This window comes from Heptranchias perlo, chromosome 14 (genome assembly GCF_035084215.1).
Source record: "Heptranchias perlo isolate sHepPer1 chromosome 14, sHepPer1.hap1, whole genome shotgun sequence".
NCBI lineage: Eukaryota > Metazoa > Chordata > Chondrichthyes > Hexanchiformes > Hexanchidae > Heptranchias > Heptranchias perlo.
This window is the reverse complement of record NC_090338.1, coordinates 2,828,472-2,852,785: the sequence shown is the minus strand read 5'-3', so window position 1 is coordinate 2,852,785 and position 24,314 is coordinate 2,828,472. Positions and strand designations below refer to the sequence as shown.

At 51.5% G+C, this 24,314-nt stretch overlaps 1 protein-coding gene across 1 annotated transcript; it reads right to left on the bottom strand.

Moving 5' to 3' along the window:
- Positions 1 to 1,880: 1,880 nt before the first annotated feature.
- LOC137332628 (F-BAR and double SH3 domains protein 2-like) lies at positions 1,881 to 21,703 on the bottom strand. The gene is made up of 9 exons (XM_067996586.1): positions 21,653 to 21,703; positions 19,767 to 19,928; positions 17,437 to 17,571; positions 14,745 to 14,828; positions 9,843 to 10,026; positions 7,898 to 8,109; positions 5,906 to 6,014; positions 5,102 to 5,175; positions 1,881 to 4,385 (listed from the first exon to the last, which is right to left on the bottom strand). The coding sequence occupies exons 1-9, from the start codon at positions 21,701 to 21,703 to the stop codon at positions 4,314 to 4,316; spliced, it is 1,083 nt and encodes a 360-aa protein (XP_067852687.1). The 3' UTR covers positions 1,881 to 4,313.
- Between the last annotated feature and the right edge of the window lie 2,611 nt (positions 21,704 to 24,314).

Below are 24,314 nucleotides of genomic sequence, written 5' to 3'. Positions count from 1 at the left end.
TGGGCAGTATGGGACAAGGAGGGAGTCAAAGAATTACATAGAATGTACAGCACAGAAACAGGCCATTCGGCCCAACTGGTCCATGCTGGTGTTTATGCTCCACACGAGCCTCCTCCCTCCCTACTTCATCTCACCCTATCAGCATATCCTTCTAGTCCTTTCTCCCTCATGTGTTTATCCAGCTTCCCCTTAAAAGCATCTACACTATTCACCTCAACCACTCCTTGTGGGAGCGAGTTCCACATTCTCACCACTCTCTGGGTAAAGAAGTTTCTCCTGAATTCCCTATTGGATTTATTAATGACTATTTTATATTTATGACCTCTAATTTTGGTCTCCCCCACAAGTGGAAACATCTTCTCTACGTCTACCCTATCAAACCCTTCTGTGATCTTAAAGACATTAGCAGGCTGGTGCACATCTGGAACGTGTACAGAGCGGACCCTGCATATAATAACACACTTTTATTTACATCACGTGATGACAGGGCAGGGCTACGTGTGATTGGTCAGCACCAAGTGACCGACCCACCTTCAGCAATCCCGTAGTTTCGGGAGGATGAGCCCTGGGGGGAGGGGGAAGAGGGGAAGGGGCCCCGGGGGAGGAAACACATCGAACAGGTCAACGAAACAGCGATTGTGACAGTCCGAGCACAACACATCCTGAGAGGGCAGACGGGGCCTCGGTTTAAATATTGGCCCCAGGACACTGGGGAGAACTCCCCCGGCTCTTCTTCAAAATAGTGGCAGTGGGATTTTTTACATTCACCTGAGAGGGTAGACGGGGCCTCGGTTTAATGTCTCATCCGAAAGACAGAACCTCCGACAGTGCGGCGTTCCCTCAGCACTGACCCTCCGACGGTGCGGCGCTCGCTCGGTAATGACCCTCCGACAGTGCGGCGCTCCCTCAGTACTGACCCTCCGACAGTGCGGCGCTCCCTCAGTACTGACCCTCCGACAGTGCGGCGCTCTCTCAGTACTGACCCTCCGACAGTGCGGCGCTCCCTCAGTACTGACCCTCCGACAGTGCGGCGCTCCCTCAGTACTGACCCTCCGACAGTGCAGCGCTCCCTCAGTACTGACCCTCCGACAGTGCAGCGCTCCCTCAGTACTGACCCTCCGACAGTGCGGTGCTCCCTCAGTACTGACCCTCTGACGGTGCAGCGCTCCCTCAGTACTGACCCTCTGACGGTGCAGCGCTCCCTCAGTACTGACCCTCCGACGGTGCAGCGCTCCCTCAGTACTGACCCTCCAACGGTGCAGCGCTCCCTCAGTACTGACCCTCCGACGGTGCAGCGCTCCCTCAGTACTGACCCTCCGACAGTGCAGCGCTCCCTCAGTACTGACCCTCCGACAGTGCGGCGCTCCCTCAGTACTGACCCTCTGACGGTGCGGCGCTCCCTCAGGACTGACCCTCCGACAGTGCGGCGCTCCCTCAGGACTGACCTGGGAGTGTTGGCCTGGCTTTTGTGCTCAAGTCTCTGGAGTGGGACTCGATCCCATGATCTTCGGACGCAGAGTGAGAGTGCGACCCACTGAAGCAGTTTTCAATGAGTCGAACTGCCTGACCTCAGTCCTAAATCCCCCTTTCCCCAGTTTGACCCTCACTCCATTGACCCACACTGATGGGTTACTTTGAAGTAGTGTTGTTGATTTATTGTTCCCCTAAAGTTTATCGTAAACACCTTGATAAGGGGCTGCTCATCTCGCCATTCTGAGGCTGAGAAAGACTTGCATTTATATAGCGCCTTTTCACAACCTCAGGACGTCCCAAAGCGCTTTACAGCCGATGAAGCACTTTTTGAAGTGTAGTCACTGTTGTGATGTAGGAAACGCGGCAGCCAATTTGCGCACAGCAAGATCCCACAAACAGCAATGTGATAATGGTCAGATCATCTGTTTTAATGATGATGGTTGAGGGATAAATATTGACCCCAGGACACCGGGGAGAACTCCCCTCTCCAGCGTGCGGACGGTAGCTGTGTAATATGGAGAGTGCACAATCTCTCTCCTGGTCCCTGTGTCAGGAGTGGAGAACTCCGCCCCCCCCCACCTCACTCCACGGGTCGGTAAACAGATCCCTCACACTCAGTCTGCACTCTGGCCGGACTCTGGCCCTCCATCGAGTCTCATCGCGTATCCTGCTTCTCGGGCCTCCTCACTCCCTGTACAGAGGTTTGAAGCAGACATCGACCGACTGACACCCAGCGGGAGACCCGTCCTTTGCTCAGTCACCACCGAGCGACAGCGAAACAAAACATTCGCCACGTCATTGAATCATACAGCACTGGAGGAGGCCATTCGGCCCATCGTGCCTGCGCCGGCTCTTTGAAAGAGTCCCATTCCCCTGCTCTTTCCCCATAGCTCTTCAAATTTTTCCCCTTCAAGTATTTATCCAATTCCCTTTTGAAAGTTATTATTGAATCTGCTTCCACCGCCCTTTCAGGCAGCGCATTCCAGATCATAACAACTCGCTGCATAAAAAATGTTTTCCTAATCTCCCCTCTGGTTCTTTTGCCAATTACCTTAAATCTGTGTCCTCTGGTTACCGACCCTCCTGCCACTGGAAAGTTTCTCCTTATTTACTCTATCAAAACCCTTCATGATTTTGAGCACCCCTATCAAATCTCCCCTTAACCTTCTCTGCTCTAAGGAGAACAATCCCAGCTTCTCCAGTCTCTCCACATAACTGAAGTCCCTCATCACTGGAACCGTTCTAGTAAATCTCCTCTGCACCCTCTCTAAGGCCTTCACATCCTTCCTAAAGTGCGGTGCTCAGGGTGTACATTGAGTTAGTTAACAGTGACCAGCTCACACCTCACCCAATCTCACTCCGGCGTCAGGTCCAGTCCTGACACTATATTCAGATTACCTGTTGGGTTTACACCTGTGTCACCGTGAGCATTCCCTTATTTACAACTCGAGTCCCCTTTGGGTGAGAAAGTTCCCCCTAACTTTTTTTTAAAACTCATTCTCTGGATGTGGGTGTCGTTGGCGAGGCCGGCATTTATTGCCCATCCCTAGTTGCCCTGAGGTGGTGGTGATGGGCCGTCTTCTTGAACCACTGGTAGAGTTAGTTACAAACTGGGTGCGGTATTGTGGTGATTGTTACTGGACTAATAATCCGGAGAACGTGAATTCAAATCCCATTAGTTTGAGAATTTGAATTCAGTTTATAAAATCTGGAAATAACAATCTGGTCTCAGTAAAAGTGACCCTGAAACTGTCGGATTGTCGTAAAAACCCAACTGGTTCACTGATGTCCTTTAGGGAAGGAAACCTGCCGTCCTTACCCGGTCTGGGCCTATAGGTGACTCCAGTCCCCACACCAACCTGGTTGACTCTTAACCTCCCTCTGAAGTGGCCCAGCGAGAAACTCAATTGTACAAATTCAATTGCTTTGAAAAGGCGGTCACTTTCTCAGGGCAAGTAGTGATGGACAATAAATGCGGCCTTGCCAACATTACTTGCATCATAAGACTGAAACCAAACACTTCTGTCCCCTCCCCGTGCCTTCGATTCCCTCACTCCGCTGTAACCCCCTACGAGGTAGTCCCTTATGTGACTGAGGGGTCTGGTCGTGAATCCTGGTCTGAGGGGCGCCCAGTAACAAACTCCTCAATCAACAAACACACAGGCAGTCAGTGAAAGCAAAGGAATAATAAATGAAATCATCCAGCGTCAAACCGTAAGGTATGAACGACCCGCCCTGTAACCGTCGTGCTGGCTGGGATAGATCGGATTCACAGACTGCAGAATAAATAACACTGTCACAAAGCAGCCCCTTCTCTAAACCCCTCCTCCTGTTCCTGGGACCAAACAGAGGGCTGAGCATTCAGCTCAACTTCCAGACACGAAAGGTCTTTGGTTGGATCCAATGGACAAGTGAATTCCCAACGCCCGTGACATGATCTGCATCCCGTGGCTGCCTTTTACACTCTGATATTTCCAACACACGGTCTCTCGGGGATGTCTGGTTACGCGAGAGGATCTATGTCAGTTTAAGTTGTTCAGAATGAAGGTTTTTGTTCTCTGAGCGAGCTCCTCAATGAAGACAGCAAGAAAGATATAATCCAACTGGAAGCAGCGCCCTAAACATATCCCAATGATGATGGGCTGGTCCCTGGACCTCCATTTGTGAAGCTTCAGAGCTGATTTCTCACAACCCCGCGGTGAGTTCTACTCACGACTGCTCGTGTGTCTCGTGGGAAGCAGCAATGTGGAGCAAAGGATCCTCCCCCCTCTCCCACTCGGAGGTGGCCCCAAGAGATGGTCCCAGGGGTACACGGAGGGACCAGATCGAGACGGCAACATTCAGACCAGGAATTCGTCTGTATCCTGTTGGGAGAGTGGGTTCGGTGATGGTGGAGGTGGGGCAGCTCGAATCTGGAAATCAAACAGCAAACGATCGATCACACGAGCTGCCCGTTTAAGACAACCTCAGGTCAAAAACAACAGAAACTTGCACTTATACATCACCCTCAACGTAGTAAAACGTCCCAAGGTGCTTCACAGGAGTGTAATCAGACAAAGATTGACATCGAGTCAAAGAAGATACTAGGACAGGTGGGTCAAAGAGGTAGGTTTGGAGGAGCATCCTAAAGAAGGAGAGAGGGGCAGAGAAGTTTAGGGAGGGAATTCCAGAGCTTAGGGTCAAGGCACCTGAAGGCACGGCCCCCAATGGTGGAGTGATGGAAATCGGGGATGCGCAAGAGGCCAGAATTGGAGGAGGGCAGAGATCTCGTAGGGTTGTAGGGCTGGAGGAGGTTACAGAGATAGGGAGGGGCGAGGGCCTTGGAGGGATTTGAAAACAGAGGATGAGAATTTTTAAATCGAGGCACTGCCGGACCGGGAGCCGATGTAGGTCAGCGAGCACAGGGGTGAAGGGTGAACGGGACTTGGTGCGAGTTAGGATACGGGGCAGCAGAGTTTTGGATGAGTTGATTCCCAGAAATGAAAAGAGACCAGGAGTCAAAACTAGACCTTCAAGGTGTGTGTGACTCAGTACCACACCGGGCGATGCATTTACTCAGCGGGACCCGGAGCCCAGAGTTGGCGGCCATGTGGCAAATAACAATTTTTCCAAATAAATCTGTTCTTACTGGTCTAAGTCGTCCAGCCTGCGTCTCGAGAACAGGTTCCAGACTCTGTGATTCCTCCTTTTGGTCGCCAGAAACTGTAGGGGAATAAAGTGAAATTAAGCATCAATGCTCCCTGCGGCCTGAGGCCTACATACTCCCAGTTAGAGTCGCCAACTCTGATTGGGCCTATCCCTGGAGGTTACATCATGTGATAAATAAAAGTGTTCAAAGAAGATTAAAAGAAGATTCAATTTTGTTTTATTAATCCAATGTTTTTCTCCCCGGATTCCTGCTCGCAGCATTGTCCTGGAGATTAGTGTTTAATTCCTGGAGACTCCAGGGCAATCCTGGAGAGAGTTGGCAACTCCTACTCCCAGTGCCCAATCACAGATTGTATTTGGAGCTCAGGACTTTGACCGTCTGAATTTGTTCACTTGAGGTGAAACTCGGACCCACCTCCCACAAACAATCCCAGCTTTCCAATTCAACAACAACTTGCATTTATAAACATTCACGGAAAAATGTCCCAAAATCGACGCCAAGCCAAAGTAGTCTCAACAGGCTCGAGGGGCTGAATGGCCTCCACCTGTTGCTATATAACAGGCTCGAGGGGCTGAATGGCCTCCTCCTGTTGCTGTGTAACAGGCTCGAGGTGCTGAATGGCCTCCACCTGTTGCTGTGTAACAGGCTTGAGGGGCTGAATGGCCTCCACCTGTTGCTGTGTAACAGGCTCGAGGGGCTGAATGGCCTCCACCTGTTCCTATCCAAGTCTCAGCTGGGATTGTTTAGACTTTCTCCTGGACTAAACGCCCTATATGTGCTTACCACAGTTGCTCGGCGATGCTTGCTGTGCGAATCCCACCCTGTGAAACGCCAGCGAATCGCAGTCAGGCTCAGGAGGAGAGAACGGAGGAGGGGAGAGTGAAGTGGGATCCTGGGAAACAAGGCAAGGTGATCAGAAACCTTCCAGATACACAGAATCCGAGAGTCAGGTGGAATCAAACAGCCCAAAACAACTCAATCAGAGCAAAATGAATTAGCAGCAGTCTCCCCTCACCTCCCATTTGTCCCAGTGTAGTACTGAGACACACAGTCCAGACAGGGGACCTAGATCACTCGCTGGTCTGTGCTGGGTTCACTGATCTGGGTGTGGGGCTTGGACGGAGCAATTGGGGTGGTAAAGGCCAGAGGTAGAGATATACCCAATCGAGGGGGAGAGAGAGAGACAGAGAGGGGTACAGGTACACAGATCGAGGGGTGCAGGTACACAGATCGAGGGGTGCAGGTACACAGATCGAGGGGTACAGGTACACAGGAATTTGATAAAGTGCCACATAATAGGCTTATCAGCAAAGTTGAAGCCCATGGAATAAAAGGGGCAGTGGCAACATGGATACAGAATTGGCGAAGTGACAGGAAACAGAGAGTAGTGGTGAACGGTTGTTTTTCGGACTGGAGGGAGGTGTACAGTGGTGTTCCCCAGGGGTCGGTGCTGGGACCACTGCTTTTCTTGATATATATTAATGACTTGGACTTGGGTGTACAGGGCACAATTTCAAAATTTGCAGATGGCACAAAACTTGGAAGTGTAGTGAACAGTGAGGAGGATAGTGATAGACTTCAAGAGGATAGAGACAGGCTGGTGGAATGGGCGGACACGAGGCAGATGGAATTTAATGCAGACAATTGTGAAGTGATACATTTTGGTAGGAAGAATGAGGAGAGGCAAAATAAACTAAAGGGTACAATTCTAAAAGCGGGTACAGGAACAGAGAGATCTGGGGGTATATGTGCACAAATCTTTGAAGGTGGCAGGGCAGGTTGAGAAAGTGGTTAAAAAAGCATATGGGATCCTGGGCTTTATAAACAGAGGCACAGAGTACAAGAGCAAGGAAGTTATGATGAACCTTTATAAAACACTGGTTCGGCCACAACTGGAGTATTGTGTCCAATTCTGGGCACTGCACTTTAGGAAAGATGTGAAGGCCTTAGAGAGGGTGCAGAAGAGATTTACTAGAATGATTCCAAGGATGAGGGACTTTAGTTACGTGGTTAGACTGGAGAAGCTGGGATTGTTCTTCTTGGAACAGAGACGGTTGTGAGGAGATTTGATCGAGGTATTCAAAATCATGAAGGGTCCAGACAGAGTAGATAGAGAGAAACTGTCCCCATTGGCGGAAGGGTCAAGGACCAGAGGGCATAGATTTAAGGTGATTGGCAAAGGAACCAAAGGTGACATGAGGAAAAACTTTTTTACACAGCGAGTGGTTAGGATCTGGAATGCACTGCCCGAGGGGGTGGTGGAGGCAGATTCAATCATGGCCTTCAAAAGGGAACTGGATAAGTACTTGAAAGGAAAAAATTTGGAGGGCTACGGGGAAAGAGCGGGGGAATGGGACTGGCTGGATTGCTCTTACAAAGAGCAGACACGGGTTTGATGGGCCGAATGGCCTCCTTCCGTGCTGTAACTTTTCTATGATTCTAAATATAAAACTAAAGGAGTGATTGCTGAATCGGAACAAGATATTGTTTGGGGCCACAGCCGGTGTATTCAGTGAAGTTCTGGGGAGCCCATTATAGGAAGGGGATTCGGGCCAGGACACGGGGGCAGTGAAGATTCACAGACCGAGACAAGCAGCAAAGGGAGGCTAGAGTTTACGACGAGAAACTTGAGGAAATGGACGGGCCACAGTGGGAGGAAGGGAAGTTCGGTCACAACCTGATACCAGCACAGAAGCAAGATCACAAAATGGATAAACGGGCCAGAATGAGTCAGCACAGCCCGACTAAAAGCCACAAATATCCGGTGTACAGTACCATCTCCGAGTCCAGCTCCTCCCTTTCCGCACTCAGCAACTCAACGACCAAGGAAGGGAAAACTCCGACTCGGCCATTCAGTTCTCCTTCCCAGAATCCATCGTCCACTCCGTGCTCTCCAGTGTGAAGGACCTTGATAATGGCTCCCTCGGGGAAATTCAGCTCCTCCGCACTCTGCCCCTCGTAATCGTACAAAGCTCTGGCCAAGCACTCTGTGGAACACAACACTCCCATCGTCAGCCCCTCAACCCACCTGCCATTACACGCCCAACGACTTGGACCTGTCGCGAGGCTAAGTCCTCCTGAAACAGGCCGTGTTCCACCCACGTTACATCAATTTGACTGACTCCAAGGCTTCTTCGACAGCACCTCCCAAACCCGCGACCTCCACCACCTAGAAGGACAAGGGCAGCAGGCGCATGGGAACAACACCACCTGCACGTTCCCCTCCAAGTCACACACCATCCCGACTTGGAAATATATCGGCCGTTCCTTCATCGTCGCTGGGTCAAAATCCTGGAACTCCCTTCCTAACAGCACTGTGGGAGAACCTTCACCACACGGACTGCAGCGGTTCAAGAAGGCGGCTCACCACCACCTTCTCAAGGGCAATTAGGAATGGGCAATAAATGCCGGCCTCGCCAGCGACGCCCACATCCCGAGAATTAATTTAAAAAAACAAACGAATGAGTGAATCAGTTTGTCTTAAGGTTGAGGTGAATGATACAGACAGGGAACGTCTACAGACCATCGCTGGCCAGCACCGAGTTACCTGATCCAAGCTGGGGGCAATACAGTCAATGTTACCGGGTAAAGGGAGAGGAAAGTAAGACAAATATCAAAGAGACTTCCTGCTCCAGTGCCCCCTGCTGGTGAGGGCGGGATTGGGTTCAGCTGTGACGCCTTTACAGTCGAATATCCTGCCCGCACTCAACGTCGAGGCTCAAATCAACAACGGGATGACACAGTGGGACCGGCACCCGTTGACATTAGCCCCCAGCGAGACTCAGCACCTTCGGGAGAAAGGACGGGGCAGCTGGAAAATAAATCACTCCCCCGAATTCTGGGCCCTTCTCGTTTCTCCGTCCCGCTGATTCAATTCCCAGTTTGACGGTTCGGAAAATGATGCTTGTTGAAAAGGATTTTCCGTTTTTGTTTGCTTGTTTTGGCACAGACCCGCACTCTTACCTCGCTCTGTATATTGTCTGATTCTCTCTCTGAAAGCTGGGGGAGAAAGTGAGAGATAAAGAACGAACGAACTTGCATTTAGTGGTATAAACTGGGCGACATGGACATGTTGGGCCGAAGGGCCTGTTTCCATGTTGTAAACTTCTATGATTCTATGATTTCTCCAGCGCCTCTCATGACCTTGGGATGTCCCAAAGCGCTTTACAGCCAATGAAGCACTTTTTGAAGTGTAGTCACTGTTGTAATGTAGGAAATGCCGCAGCCAATTTATGCACAGCAAGATCCCACAAACAGCAAGGTGATAAACATTGGCCAGGACACCGGGGAGAACTCCCCTGCCCTTCTTCGACTAGGAAGAGTTACGCCCACCTGAGCGGGCAGACGTCCAACGTCCCTCGGGTTTAAAGTCTCATCCGAAAGACGGCACGTCCAACAGTGCAGCACTCCCCGCCCCAGTACTGCACTGGGAGTGTCAGCCTGGGTTTTACGCTCGAGTCTCTGGAGTGGGACTCGAACCCACCACCTTCAGTCTCAGAGGCGAGGTTGCTACCCACTGAGCCCCGGCTAGCAAGCGCGTCTCCGACTCAAACTCAGACTTCGAATCTGTGGACCGTCTCCCCTTCACTCCCACGGTCGACAGGCTCTTCGGAGCCGAGCTCGGTGCCACTTCCCGACGTCCCTCGGCTGCTCCGCTCTCTGGGCCTCGGGCCCCTGCACCCGAGCGTCTCAGTAAGTAAAACCGTAAAGGTGGGCCTACCTCCAGCCTCGGCCTGCTCCGGCCCGCTGCCCATCAGTTCGTGCTCTGCGGAGCCACTGGACGAAGAGTAGGACAAGACGTCACCGGAAGTGACCGCTGGGATCCTGCTGGTCAGACTGGTCCCGCCCAAAAACTGGAGATACTTCTCCGGAACGTAGCCGATCTGGCCGGAGTTATTCCGAGCCTCGAGGGGAAAAAAACAAAAAGGATTAAAAATAAAAGCTGAGGACTGTAAGAAAATTAACAAAAGACTGTGGGAGGTTTGAAGGGGGCAGTAAGGTCGGGGGGTGGGGGCTGGTGGAGTAACTTCCTGTTCAAACTGATATCAACACATCAAATTGACCTGCAGGAAAAGTCCAGCAGGTCCATCAAACCCCACACCATGATGGCCAGAACATCGTGACCAGACTCCCCCTCCCCCCTCCCCCCTCCCTCTCCTTCCCCTCCCCTCCACCCACCCAACTCTCTCCTCCCCATCCCCTCCCCTCCCCTCTCCCCAAACTCTCCTCCCCCCTCCCCACCCCATCCTTTTCCCCCCTATCTCCCCCTCTCCCATCCCCTCTCCTCCCCATCCCCCTCCCTCTCCTCTCTCCTCCCCACCGCCCCTTCCTTCCTCTCCCCACCCTCCCCCTCTCCCCCTGCTCCCCTCCCCTCCCCTCCCCTCACCCCCTCGCCCAAAGCTATGAAATTTCCTGGGACAGAGCTTAAACCTGATGAAAATGTAGCAAAATCTGATCAATTATTTGGAAAGAGCGGCAGGTGTTGGAGAATCTCGGTGTGATGTTTGGAGATGGAGATCTGGCCTCACCAACTTGGTTGAAATTTCTGACGATGTCACGGAGTTGGTCGATGTTTGTCGTCCGGTGGTTATTACATGTCACAATTTTCACAAAGGCTTTGACAAAGAACTTACATTCACACCGAAATCCCCGAATCCCAGCTCAGTGAGTGAGGGACCAGCCCTGAATCCCAGCCCTGAATCCCAGCTCAGTCAGTGAGAGACCAGCCCTGAATCCCAGCTCAGTCAGTGAGGGACCAGCCCTGAATCCCAGCTCAGTCAGTGAGAGACCAGCCCTGAATCCCAGCCCTGAATCCCAGCTCAGTGAGTGAGGGACCAGCCCTGAATCCCAGCTCAGTCAGTGAGGGACCAGCCCTGAATCCCAGCTCAGTCAGTGAGGGACCAGCCCTGAATCCCAGCTCAGTCAGTGAGAGACCAGCCCTGAATCCCAGCTCAGTCAGTGAGAGACCAGCCCTGAATCCCAGCTCAGTCAGTGAGAGACCAGCCCTGAATCCCAGCTCAGTCAGTGAGAGACCAGCCCTGAATCCCAGCTCAGTCAGTGAGAGACCAGCCCTGAATCCCAGCTCAGTCAGTGAGAGACCAGCCCTGAATCCCAGCTCAGTCAGTGAGGGACCAGCCCTGAATCCCAGCTCAGTCAGTGAGGGACCAGCCCTGAATCCCAGCTCAGTCAGTGAGAGACCAGCCCTGAATCCCAGCTCAGTCAGTGAGAGACCAGCCCTGAATCCCAGCTCAGTCAGTGAGGGACCAGCCCTGAATCCCAGCTCAGTCAGTGAGAGACCAGCCCTGAATCCCAGCTCAGTCAGTGAGGGACCAGCCCTGAATCCCAGCTCAGTCAGTGAGAGACCAGCCCTGAATCCCAGCTCAGTTAATATCCCAGTCAGGATCGCTGTGGATTGAAACCGATGGAATGGTGGGTGGGGTAGGTGTGTGAGGGCTCCACAGAGGGAGAAGGGCTGTGTTATAAGGAGCTCTGCATTGATGTTCCAGAGTTTGAAAGCTTGGCTGGAATCTTGGGATATAAACTCCTGATACCAACATAGAATTACATGGAATCTGCAGCACGAACCAGGCCATTCGGCCCAACAGGTCCATGCTGGTGTTTATGCTCCACACGAGCCTCCTCCCTCCCTACTTCATCTCACCCTATCAGCAAATCCTTCTATTGCTTTCTCCCTCATTTGTTTATCCAGCTTCCCCTTAAATGCAAAAAGAAAAGAGGGAGAGAGAAAGCAGGAAACTACAGGCCAGTTAGCCTGCCATCAGTCGTTGGGATGATAATGGAATCCATTATTAAGGAAGTGGTAACAGGGCACTAACAAAATGATAATATGATTAGGCAGAGTCAACATGGTTTTATGAAAGGGAAATTGTGTTTGACAAATCTAATCGAGTTTTTTGAGGATGTAACGAGCAGTGTAGATAAAGGGGAACCAGGATGTCGTATATTTGGATTTTCAAAAGGCATTCGATAAGGTGCCACATAAAAGGTTGTTACACAAGATAACGACTCATGGTGTTGGGGTAATATATCAGCATGGAGAGAGGATTGGTTAACGGACAGAAAACAGAGAGTAGGAATAAACGGGTCATTTTCAGGTTGGCAGGCTGTAACTAGTGGGGTGCCGCAAGGATCAGTGCTTGGGCCTCAGCTATTTACAATCTATATTAATGACTTAGATGAAGGGACTGAGTGTAATGTATCCAAGTTTGCTGATGATACAAAGCTAGGTGGGAAAGTAAGCTGTGAGGAGGACACAAAGAGTCTGCAAAGGGATACAGACAGGTTAAGTGAGTGCGTAGACAGCATAATGTGGGGAAATGTGAGGTTATTCACTTTGGTTAGAAGAATAGAAAAACAGAATGTTTTTAAATGGTGAGAAACTATTAAATGTTGGTGTTGAGAGAGACTTGAGTGTCCTCGTATAAGAAACACAGAAAGTTAGCACTCAGGTACAGCAAGCAATTAGGAAGACAAATGGCATGTTGGCCTTTATTGCAAGGGGGTTGGAGTACCAGAGTAAGGAAGTCTTACTACAATTGTACAGGGCTTTGGTGAGACCTCACCTGGAGTACTGTGTACAGTTTTGGTCTCCTTATCTAAGGAAGGATATACCTGCCTTAGAGGCGGTGCAACAAAGGTTCACTAGATTAATTCCTGGGATGAGAGGGTTGTCCTATGAGGGGAGGTTGAGTAGAATGGGCCTATACTCTCTGGAGTTTAGAAGAATGAGAGGTGATCTCATTGAAATATATAAGATTCTGAGGGGGCTTGACAGTGTAGATGCTGAGAGATTGTTTCCCCTGGCTGGAGAGTCTAGAACTAGGGGGCATAGTCTCAGGATAAGGGGTCGGCCATTTAAGACTGAGATGAGGAGGAATTTCTTCACTCAGAGGGTTGTGAATCTTTGGAATTCTCTACCCCAGAGGGCTGTGGATGCTCAGTCATTGAGTATATTCAAGGCTGAGATCAATAGATTTTTGGACTCTCGGAGAATCAAGGGATATGGGGATCGGGCAGGAAAGTGGAGTTGAGGTTGAAGATCAGCCATGATCTGATTGAATGGTGGAGCAGACTCGAGGGGCCGAATGGCCTACTCCTGATCCTATTTCTTATGTTCTTAGCCTCAACTACTCCTTGTAGCGAGTTCCACATTCTCACCACTCTCTGGGTAAAGAAGTTTCTCCTGAATTCCCGATTGGATTTATTAGTGACAATCTTATATTTATTCATTCATGGGATGTGGGCGTCTCTGGCAAGGCCAGCATTTGTGACCTCTAGTTCCAGTCTCCCCCACAAGTGGAAACATCTTCTCTACGTCCACCCTATCAAACCCTTTCATTGTCTTAAAGACCTCGATCAGGTCACCCCTCAGTCTTCTCTTTTATAGAGAGAAAGAATCCCAGCCTGTTCAGCCTCTCCTGTTAGGTCAAATCTCTCTCATAACAAAACATTTGCCTTGGTGTGAATTGCATGAATGAAGTTGAGGAGGGGGGGGGGGAGGTCAGTGAGAGGAGGGGGGTCAGTGAGAGGAGGAGGGGGGTCAGTGAGAGGAGGAGGGGGGTCAGTGAGAGGAGGGGGGTCAGTGAGAGGAGGAGGGGGGTCAGTGAGAGGAGGAGGGGGGTCAGTGAGAGGGGGAGGGGGGTCAGTGAGAGGGGGAGGAGGGTCAGTGAGAGGGGGAGGAGGGGGGGGTCAGTGAGAGGGGGAGGAGGGGGGGGGTCAGTGAGAGGAGGAGGAGGGGGGGGTCAGTGAGAGGAGGAGGAGGGGGGGGTCAGTGAGAGGAGGAGGAGGGGGGGGTCAGTGAGAGGAGGAGGAGGGGGGGTCAGTGAGAGGAGGAGGGGGGCTCAGTGAGGGGGGGGCAGTCAGTGAGAGGAGGAGGAGGGGTCAGTGAGAGGGGGAGGAGGGGGAGGTCAGTGAGATGAGGGTTGGGGGCTCAGTGAGGGGGGGGGGGGGGCAGTCAGTGAGAGGAGGAGGGGGGTCAGTGAGAGGAGGAGGGGGGTCAGTGAGAGGAGGAGGGGGGTCAGTGAGAGGAGGAGGGGGGTCAGTGAGAGGAGGAGGGGGGTCAGTGAGAGGAGGAGGGGGGTCAGTGAGAGGAGGAGGGGGGTCAGTGAGAGGAGGAGGGGGGTCAGTGAGAGGAGGAGGGGGGTCAGTGAGAGGAGGAGGGGGGTCAGTGAGAGGAGGAGGGGGGGTCAGTGAGAGGAGGAGGGGGGTCAGTGAGAGGAGGAGGGGGGTCAGTGAGAGGAGGAGGGGGGTCAGTGAGAGGAGGAGGGGGGGGGTCAGTGAGAGGAGGAGGGGGGGTCAGTGAGAGGAGGAGGGGGGTCAGTGAGAGGAGGAGGGGGTCAGTGAGAGGAGGAGGAGGGGGTCAGTGAGAGGAGGAGGAGGGGGTCAGTGAGAGGAGGAGGGGGATCAGTGAGAGGAGGAGGAGGGGGTCAGTGAGAGGAGGAGGAGGGGGTCAGTGAGAGGAGGAGGAGGGGGTCAGTGAGAGGAGGAGGAGGGGGTCAGTGAGAGGAGGAGGGCGGTGGTCAGTGAGAGGAGGGGAGGGGTCAGTCTGTCCTGACCGATGCTCTGCTGGACTGAGGCCTGAATCTGTCCGTCCAGTACTCACCTTCACCCAATCCTCCATGTCGCCATCTTCAATCACCTCCAGCTGCTCATCCAGAGTGATGGTCAGTTCGTCGGACTGCCAAGTCTGCTCACAGCAACACACAGAAAAGAGACAGAGGAAATCGGCTATTGGCTTTATTAACAGAGGCATAGAATACAAAAGCAAGGAAGTTATGTTGAACCTTTATAAATCACTGATTAGGCCCCAGCTGGAGTATTGTGTTCAATTCTGGGCACCGCACTTTAGGAAGGATGTCAAGGCCTTAGAGAGGGTGCAGAGGAGATTTACTAGAATGGTTCCAGGGATGAGGGACTTCAGTTATGTGGAGAGACTGGAGAAGCTGGGATTGTTCTCCTTAGAACAGAGAAGGTTAAGGGGAGATTTAATAGAGGGGTTCAAAATTATGAACAGTTTTGAGAGAGTAAATAAGGAGAAACTGTTTCCAGTGGCAGAGGGTCGGTAACCAGAGGACACAGATTTAAGGTAATTGGCAAAAGAACCAGAGGGGAGATGAGGAGAATTTTTTTTACACAGCGAGTTGTTCTGATCTGGAATGCGCTGCCTGAAAGGGCGGTGGAAGCAGATTCAATAATAACTTTCAAAAGGGAATTGGATGAATTCAGCTGAATTCCAGAGGTGAGGTGAGAGTGACTGCCCTTGACATCAAGGCAGCATTTGACCGAGTGTGGCACCAAGCAGCCCTAGTAAAATTGAAGCCAATGGGAATCAGGGGGAAAACTCTCCAGTGGCTGGAGTCATACCTTGCACAAAGGAAGATGGTAGTGGTTGTTGGAGGCCAATCATCTCAGCCCCAGGACATTGCTGCAGGAGTTCCTCAGGGCAGTGTCCTAGGCCCAACCATCTTCAGCTGCTTCATCAATGACCTTCCCTCCATCATAAGGTCAGAAATGGGGATGTTTGCTGATGATTGCAGTGTTCAGTTCCATTTGCAACCCCTCAGATAATGAAGCAGTCCGAGCCCGCATGCAGCAAGTAACATTCGTGCCAGACAAGTGCCAGGTAATGACCATCTCCAACAAGAGAGAGTCTAACCACCTCCCCTTGACATTCAACGGAATTACCATCACCGAATTCCCCCACCATCAACATCCTGGGGGTCACCATTGACCAGAAACTTAACTGGACCAGCCACATAAATACTGTGGCTACGAGAGCAGGTCAGAGGCTGGGTATTCTGCGGTGAGTGACTCACCTCCTGACTCCCCAAAGCCTTTCCACCATCTACAAGGCACAAGTCAGGAGTGTGATGGAATACTCTCCACTTGCCTGGATGAGTGCAGCTCCAACAACACTCAAGAAGCTCAACACCATCCAGGACAAAGCAGCCCGCTTGATTGGCACCCCATCCAACACCTTAAACATTCACTCCCTTCACCACCGGCGCACTGTGGCTGCAGTGTGTACCATCCACAGGATGCACTGCAGCAACTCGCCAAGGCTTCTTCGACAGCACCTCCCAAACCCGCGACCTCTACCACCTAGAAGGACAAGGGCAGCAGGCACATGGGAACAACACCACCTGCACGTTCCCCTCCAAGTCACACACCATCCCGACTTGGAAATCTATCGCCGTTCCTTCATCGTCGCTGGGTCAAAATCCTGGAACTCCCTTCCTAACAGCACTGTGGGAGAACCTTCACCACACGGACTGCAGCGGTTCAAGAAGGCGGCTCACCACCACCTTCTCAAGGGGCAATTAGGGATGGGCAATAAATGCCGGCCTCGCCAGCGATGCCCACATCCCATGAACGAATAAAAAAAATACTTGAAGGGGAAAAATTTGCAGGGCTATGGGGAAAGAGCAGGGGAGTGGGACTAATTGGAGAGCTCTTTCAAAGAGCTGGCACAGGCACGATGGGCCGAATGGCCTCCTCCCGTGCTGTATGATTCTATGTTCCGTTGAATCAACTCACACAATCTTCGGCTGTCAATTTGCAGGGTGGAGGGAGACAGCCTGGCCCTTGGGGTGGAATTTCCGATCGGCAAAGCTGATGCAGATGTGCTGCACTCCTGTCCCCGCTACTTTGCACGGGAAAAAACAATTAACTGTGGCAGAAAACTAACGAGCGGGGTACGGGTCCGGAGGTGAGCTTTGCCGATTGGAAATCCTCCCTTCTGTTTTTTTGCTCGCCTCCCCTCCCGTGTTACGGTGCAGTCTGTGGGGAGCCGGCTGCCGTCCTGTGGCTCACACAACCGAGTTCACCGGGCCTATTCCACAACGGTGGGCATCTCAACTGAATCCGATGGTGTTCTGACCCGGATGCCCGCGGGGGCTCTTCACTGGAGGGTCGCTGGAGAGCGATCCTGAGCAGGAACCCCGGCCGATTTCCCGTCTGCCTCCAGCCCAGCGAAACAGAGTCCTGTTGTTCCTCTTTGCCAACACCGTAACTAAGATCAGCCACTTTGCCACAGACCCGATACCGAGCCCCGGGGCCTCTCTGACCCGGGAGGCACAGCTCTGTGTCGGTTGGTGTGTAATCACATCATCCGCTGACCCATCGGGGAGTTTAGTGAAAAGTGGATTTCGAGCAGGATTTCTTGCTTTGTCGCGGATTATCTCAGTGGGTGTCTCTCTCTCTCGCCTCCGAGTCACAAGGTCATTGGTTCAAACCCCCATTCCATAGACTTGAGCACATAATCCAGGAGTCAAGTTGACTCCTGACCCACTTACCTGGTAACTGTAGAGTACTTTACAGAGCTGGGGGTACACTCGGGGGGCACTGACCAGCATCGACCCACTGGGCTCATCAAAGATCTCACTGTTGTCATCAAACTCCTCGAAATCAGTGAAATCTAACTCGTCAAACTGTCAAAATAACAAGCAGATTGATAATAGTTAGTGTCAGAGAGCGCGGGACGGCGAGGGACGGCGAGGGCACGGGACGGCGAGGGACGGCGAGGGCGCGGGACGGCGAGGGCGAGGGCACGGGACGGCGAGGGACGGCGAGGGCGCGGGACGGCGAGGGACGGCGAGGGCGCGGGACGGCGAGGGACGGCGAGGGCGCGGGACGGCGAGGGACGGCGAGGGCGCGGGACGGCGAGGGACGGCGAGGGCGCGGGACGGCGAGGGACGGCGAGGGCGCGGGACGGCGAGGGACGGCGAGGGCGCGGGACGGCGAGGGACGGCGAGGGCGCGGGACGGCGAGGGCGCGGGACGGCGAGGGACGGCGCGGGACGGCGAGGGCGCGGGACGGCGAGGGACGGCGAGGGCGCGGGACGGCGAGGGACGGCGAGGGCGCGGGACGGCGAGGGACGGCGAGGGCGCGGGACGGCGAGGGACGGCGAGGGCGCGGGACGGCGAGGGACGGCGAGGGACGGCGAGGGCGCGGGACGGCGAGGGACGGCGAGGGCGCGGACGGCGAGGGACGGCGAGGGCGCGGGACGGCGAGGGACGGCGAGGGCGCGGGACGGCGAGGGACGGCGAGGGCGCGGGACGGCGAGGGACGGCGAGGGCGCGGGACGGCGAGGGACGGCGAGGGCGCGGGACGGCGAGGGACGGCGAGGGCGCGGGACGGCGAGGGCGAGGGACGGCGAGGGCGCGGGACGGCGAGGGACGGCGAGGGACGGCGAGGGCGCGGGACGGCGAGGGACGGCGAGGGCGCGGGACGGCGAGGGACGGCGAGGGCGCGGGACGGCGAGGGACGGCGAGGGTGCGGGACGGCGAGGGACGGCGAGGGCGCGGGACGGCGAGGGCGCGGGACGGCGAGGGACGGCGAGGGCGCGGGACGGCGAGGGCGCGGGACGGCGAGGGCGATATTTGGACTCTGGGGGAATCAAGGGATATGGGGATCGGGCGGGAGAGTGGAGTTGAGGTCGAAGATCATCCATGATCTTATTGAATGGCAGAGCAGGCTCGAGGGGCCGAATGGCCTTCTCCTGCTCCTACCTTATGTTCTTAGAAAGACAGAGAAAGACTGACTTTTGTTCCTTGACAAAAATGTTGCAGAGTGTGTTTGCGGATGACACCAAATTGTGGGGGTGTGGTTAATACCGAGGAGGACTGTGACAAAATACAGGAAGACATTAATAAACTTGCAGAATGGGCGTGTAATTGGCAAATGAATTTCAATATAGAGAAGTGTGAGGTGATGCATTTTGGTCGGAAGAATAAGGAGGCCACACACTGCTTGGATAATAAGAGTCTAAATGGGGGAGAGGAGCAAAGGGATCTGGGGGAACAGATACACAAATCACTAAAAGTAGCGACGCAGGTTAATAAGGCCATAAAAAAAGCAAACCAAGCACTGGGGTTCATTTCTAGAGGGATAGAATTGAAAAGCAGAGAAGTTATGTTAAACTTGTATTGAACCTTGGTTAGACCACACTTGGAGTATTGTGAACAGTTCTGGTCTCCATATTATAGAAAGGATATAGAGGCACTGGAGAAGGTGCAAAAAAGATTCACAAGGATGATACCAGAACTGAGAGGATATAATTATCAGGAAAGATTGAACAGGCTGGGGCTCTTTTCTCTAGAAAAAAGACTGAGGGGTGACCTGATAGAGGTCTTTAAGATTATGAAAGGGTTTGATAGGGTAGACGTAGAGAAGATGTTTCCACTTGTGGGGAGACCAGAACTAGAGGTCATAATTATAAAATAGTCACTAATAAATCCAATTGGGAATTCAGGAGAAACTTCTTTACCCAGAGAGTGGTGAGAATGTGGAACTCACTCCCACAAGGAGTAGTTGAGGTGAATAGCATAGATGCATTTAAGGGGAAGCTGGATAAACACATGAGGGAGAAAGGAATAGAAGGATATGCTGATAGGGTGAGATGAAGTCGGGAGGGAGGAGGCTCGTGTGGAGCATTAACACCAGCATAGACCAGTTGGGCCGAATGGCCTGTTTCTGTGCTGTACATTCTGTGTAGTTCGATGTGTTGAGTATACTCTGGGCTATCTCACACGGCCCGCTGTGCACAGTCCGTAATATATGAATGGTGATTTTGCACTCTGAGAGCCTGTCCTCTCGGAGTGCTGCTGGTTAGAAGGTCCCTCACCTCGGGAGTCAGGCCTCCATTTGACACTCTGGCCTCGCTCAGCTTCCTCTCTCTCTCCAGCTCCTCTCTTGCTTGCTTCATGGTGCTGGCCAGCCACGTGTCTACCTCCAGCCCCGCCTGACGCAGCAGCTCCAGGCGTGAAGCCGCCTTCAGCTTGTTCGTCTGAGTCGGAAACAATAAGATAAGAATTGCTCTGGAATGGCCCAGATGTTGCCCCACACCGCACAGCTGCAGGGGCAGTTCTACTAAGAAGGCCTCACACAAACCCCACCCCCACTCCCACCATTAACTCGGTGGGTAATTGGACATTTGCTGCATCAAACTGAGCCTCTCAGGCCAGGAAGGGCCCGGGTTCTATCCCTGGTGTGGGCCAAGTTAGTGAACGATACGCTGAGCCCCACCGCTCCTGGGCTAGTGAGGGGAGAATAATATCCAGGGCTCCTGCTCTGATTCACGTGCATGCATGTGCGTGTGTGTGTATATGTGCGTGCGTGTCTAGATATGTGCGTGTCTAGATATATATAATATGCATTTATGAGCGTGTGTGTGCATGTATATGCGTATGTGTATCTGTATGCGCATGTATATATAGGCATATGTATATGTATAGAGGATCAGCCGTGATCATATTGAATGGTGGAGCAGGCTCGAAGGGCCGAATGGCCTACTCATGCTCCTATTTTCTATATTTCTATGTATGTGTCGTTAATAAGAAAACCGTCACAGTGAGAGTCGGGAGGACACGGAGAACGGGGTGGACACAAAGCCGGGGGGGGGGGGGCGGGTTGGGAGGGGGGGGGAAAAGAGACTCGGAGCGGGGCGGGGGGGGAAGGAGGGAGGGGAGAGACTTGGAGCTGGGGGGGGTTGGATGAGGGGGGAAGAGACTGGGAGTGGGGCGGGGTGAGGGGGGGAGAGACTCGGAGCGTGAAGGACCAGTTGCGCAGGCAGAAAGGAAATGGGTGACCACCAGGCAGAGTAAAAGGACTCGGCAGGTAGAGCAGGAGTCCCCTGGGGCCATCTCCCTCTCAAACAGATATTCTGCTTTCGATACTGTTGGGGGAGATGGCTTATCGGGGGAAAGCAGCAAGAGCCAAGTTCGGGACACCACGAGTGGCTCTGCTGTACAGGAGGGGAGGAAGAAGAGTGGCAGGGCTATAGTGATAGGGGATTCCATTGTAAGGGGAACAGATAGGCGTTTCTGCGGCCGCAAACGTGACTCCAGGATGGTATGTTGCCTCCCTGGTGCGAGGGTCAAGGATGTCACGGAGCGGCTGCAGGGCATTCTGGAGGGGGAGGGTGAACAGCCAGTAGTCGTGGTCCATATCGGTACTGTTAGCGTGGATTTTGGACTGTTGAATTAAAGGCAACGATGAAGTGACTAATGGGTACATGACAGTGGTATTTACCCTAAAACCACATTGAAATGCGCTTTGTGTAGATTAGACTAACCTTAATTAAAGGCTTAAATATAACGCTTGACTACTAATAAAATGGACACTTAATTAAACAAAATGGATTCTGTGACTGTGGGAAAGACAGTTGAAAGTGTTGAGTTTGTACATTCCAGAACTGGCTTGCAGTCTGGGAATACAAAGGACATTTCATAACGAACTGATAAAAACTATAGCACCAGACTGCATAAAACAAAGGCATGCTGTCTTAAGGTGATAATAGTTGTTCGGACTTAATTGGTTAATGCGTAAGCAGTCTGTTGTTGCTATGCAAACTTAATTGGTTAATGTGTAAACTGTCTGTTGTTGCTGTGCGAACTTAATTGGTTAATGTGTGTAATCAAGATTTATGATGTAAAAGCTACTGAAATCTGTATTTCAAAAGGTATAAAAAAGCATGACAACCATTTTAAAGTTGAGAAGGTATATGCGTACATTGCGGAATGTCCAGCCTTCTCCCAGAGTACTTTGTCCAATAAACTGCATGTTGAATCTTTAAGTCTGACTCCGAGTGGTGATTTTTTCCCACAACAGTACCAACAACATAGGTAAAAAAAGGGATGAGGTCCTGCAAGGTGAATTTAAGGAGTTAGGAGATAAATTAAAAAGCAGGACCTCAAAGGTAGTGATCTCAGGATTACTACCAGTGCCACGTGCTAGTGAGTATAGGAACAGGAGAATAGACAGGATGAATGCGTGGCTGCAGGGATGGTGTAGGAGGGAGGGATTTAGATTCCTGGGACATTGGGACCGGTTCTGGGGAAGGTGGGACCTGTACAAGCGAGACGGGTTACACCCGAGCAGGACCGGGACCAATGTCCTCGCGGGGGTGTTTGCTGGTGCTGTTGGGGAAGGTTTAAACTAGAGTGGCAGGGGGATGGGAACCTGAGCGGGGAGTCAGAAGGGAATAAAGTTGAGAGCAGCAAGAGAGGGGAAGACCCAGGGGAAATCTACAATACAAATAGTACAAACAGTTGTTCAAGAACAAGTGAAAGGGAAAAGCATAGAGCAGCGGAAAGAAAGTGTACGTTAGGCACGACAGATGAAATAAAAACTAGAAGGTGCAAGGCGATTAACCCAGCATCAAAGCTGTGGCAGGGGGTTGGGAACCTGAGCAGGGAGACAGAGGAAAGCGTGTCAGGAAGGGACTGAAGGTATGGAGTAAAAGGTAAAGGGTTAAAAGAGAGAAAGGCAGGTAATAAGTGTCACAAAACATATTTGAAAGTTGTTTATCTGAATGCACGTAGCATTCGTAACAAAATGGACGAGTTAACGGTACAAATAACTACGTATGGGTATGATCTTGTGGCCATCACAGAAACATGGCTGCAGGGTGACAACGACTGGGAATTAAATATGCCAGGGTATTTAACAATCAGGAAGGACAGGCAGGAAGGAAGGGGAGGTGGGGTGGCTATGTTAATAAAGGAAGGAATCACTGTAATACAGAGAAATGATATTGGGACAAAGCATCAGGATAATGAAACAGTTTGGGTAGAGATAAGGAATAATAAGGGGAAAAAAACACTCGTGGGCGTAGTATATAGGCCTCCTAATAGTTGCAACTCTGCTGGAAGAAGTATTAATCAGGAAATAGTCGGGGCATGTAATAAGGGAACAGCTATAATTATGGGGGATTTTAACTATCATATTAACTGGACAAATCAAATTGGGCAGGGCAGCCTTGAGGAAGAGTTTATTGAGTGTATTAGGGATGGATTTCTTGAGCAGTATGTAACTGATCCGACAAGGGGGCAAGCAACCTTGGACGTGGTCCTGTGTAATGAGCCAGGATTAATTAATAATGTCCTAGTTAAGGATCCCCTTGGAATGAGTGACCATAACATGGTTACATTCCATATCCAATTAGAGGGTGAGAAGGTTGGTTCTCAAACAAGCGTAATGAGCTTGAATAAAGGAGACTATGATGGTATGAGAGCGGAATTGATTAAAGTGGACTGGGAAAATAGATTAAAGGGTAAAACGGTACATGAGCAGTGGTGTTCATTTAAGGAGTTATTTTACAACTTTCAAAAAATATATATTCCACTGAGGAAAAAAGGGTGTAAAAGAAATGACAGCCATCTGTGGCTAAGTAAAGAAATTAAGGATAGTATCCGACTAAAAACAAGGACATATAAGGTAGCCAAACTTAGTGGGAGGATAGAAGATTGGGAAGTCTTCAAAAGACAGCAAAAAGTAACTAAAGGATTGATTAAGAAAGGGAAGATAGATTATGAAAATAAATTAGCAAAAAATATAAAAACAGATAGCAAGAGTTTCTATAGTTATATAAAAAGAAAAAGAGTGGCTAAGGCAAACTAGGTCCCTTAGAGGATGAGACCGGGAAATTAATGGTGGGAAACATGGAGATGGCAAAAATGCTGAACAAATATTTTGTTTCAGTCTTTACGGTAGAGGACACTAAGAATATCCCAACACTGGACAAACAGGGGGCTCTCGGGGGGGAGGAGCTAAATACGATTAAAATCACTAAGGAATTGGTACTCAGTAAATTAATGGGACTCAAGGTGGATAAATCCCCTGGACCTGATGGCTTACATCCCAGGGTCTTGAGGGAAGTGGCAGTAGGGATTGTGGATGCTTTGGTAATAATTTTCCAAAATTCTCTGGACTCGGCAAAGGTCCCGGCAGATTGGAAAACTGCTAATGTAACACCCTTATTTAAAAAGGGTAGTAGGCAGAAGGCTGGAAATTATAGACCAGTTAGCCTAACATCTGTGGGGGGTAAAATTTTGGAGTCTATTATTAAGGAGACAGTAGCAGAACATTTGGATAAACATAATTTAATAGGACAAAGTCAGCATGGCTTTACAAAGGGGAAGTCATGTCTGACAAATTTGCTTGAGTTCTTTGAGGACATAACGTACAGGGTGGATAAAGGGGAACCAGTGGACGTAGTGTATTTAGACTTCCAGAAGGCATTCGACAAGGTGCCACATAAAAGATTATTGCTCAAGATAAAGAATCACTGGATTGGGGGTAATATTCTGGCATGGGTGGAGGATTGGTTATCTAACAGGAAGCAGAGAGTTGGGATAAATGGTTCATTCTCGGACTGGCAACCAGTAGCCAG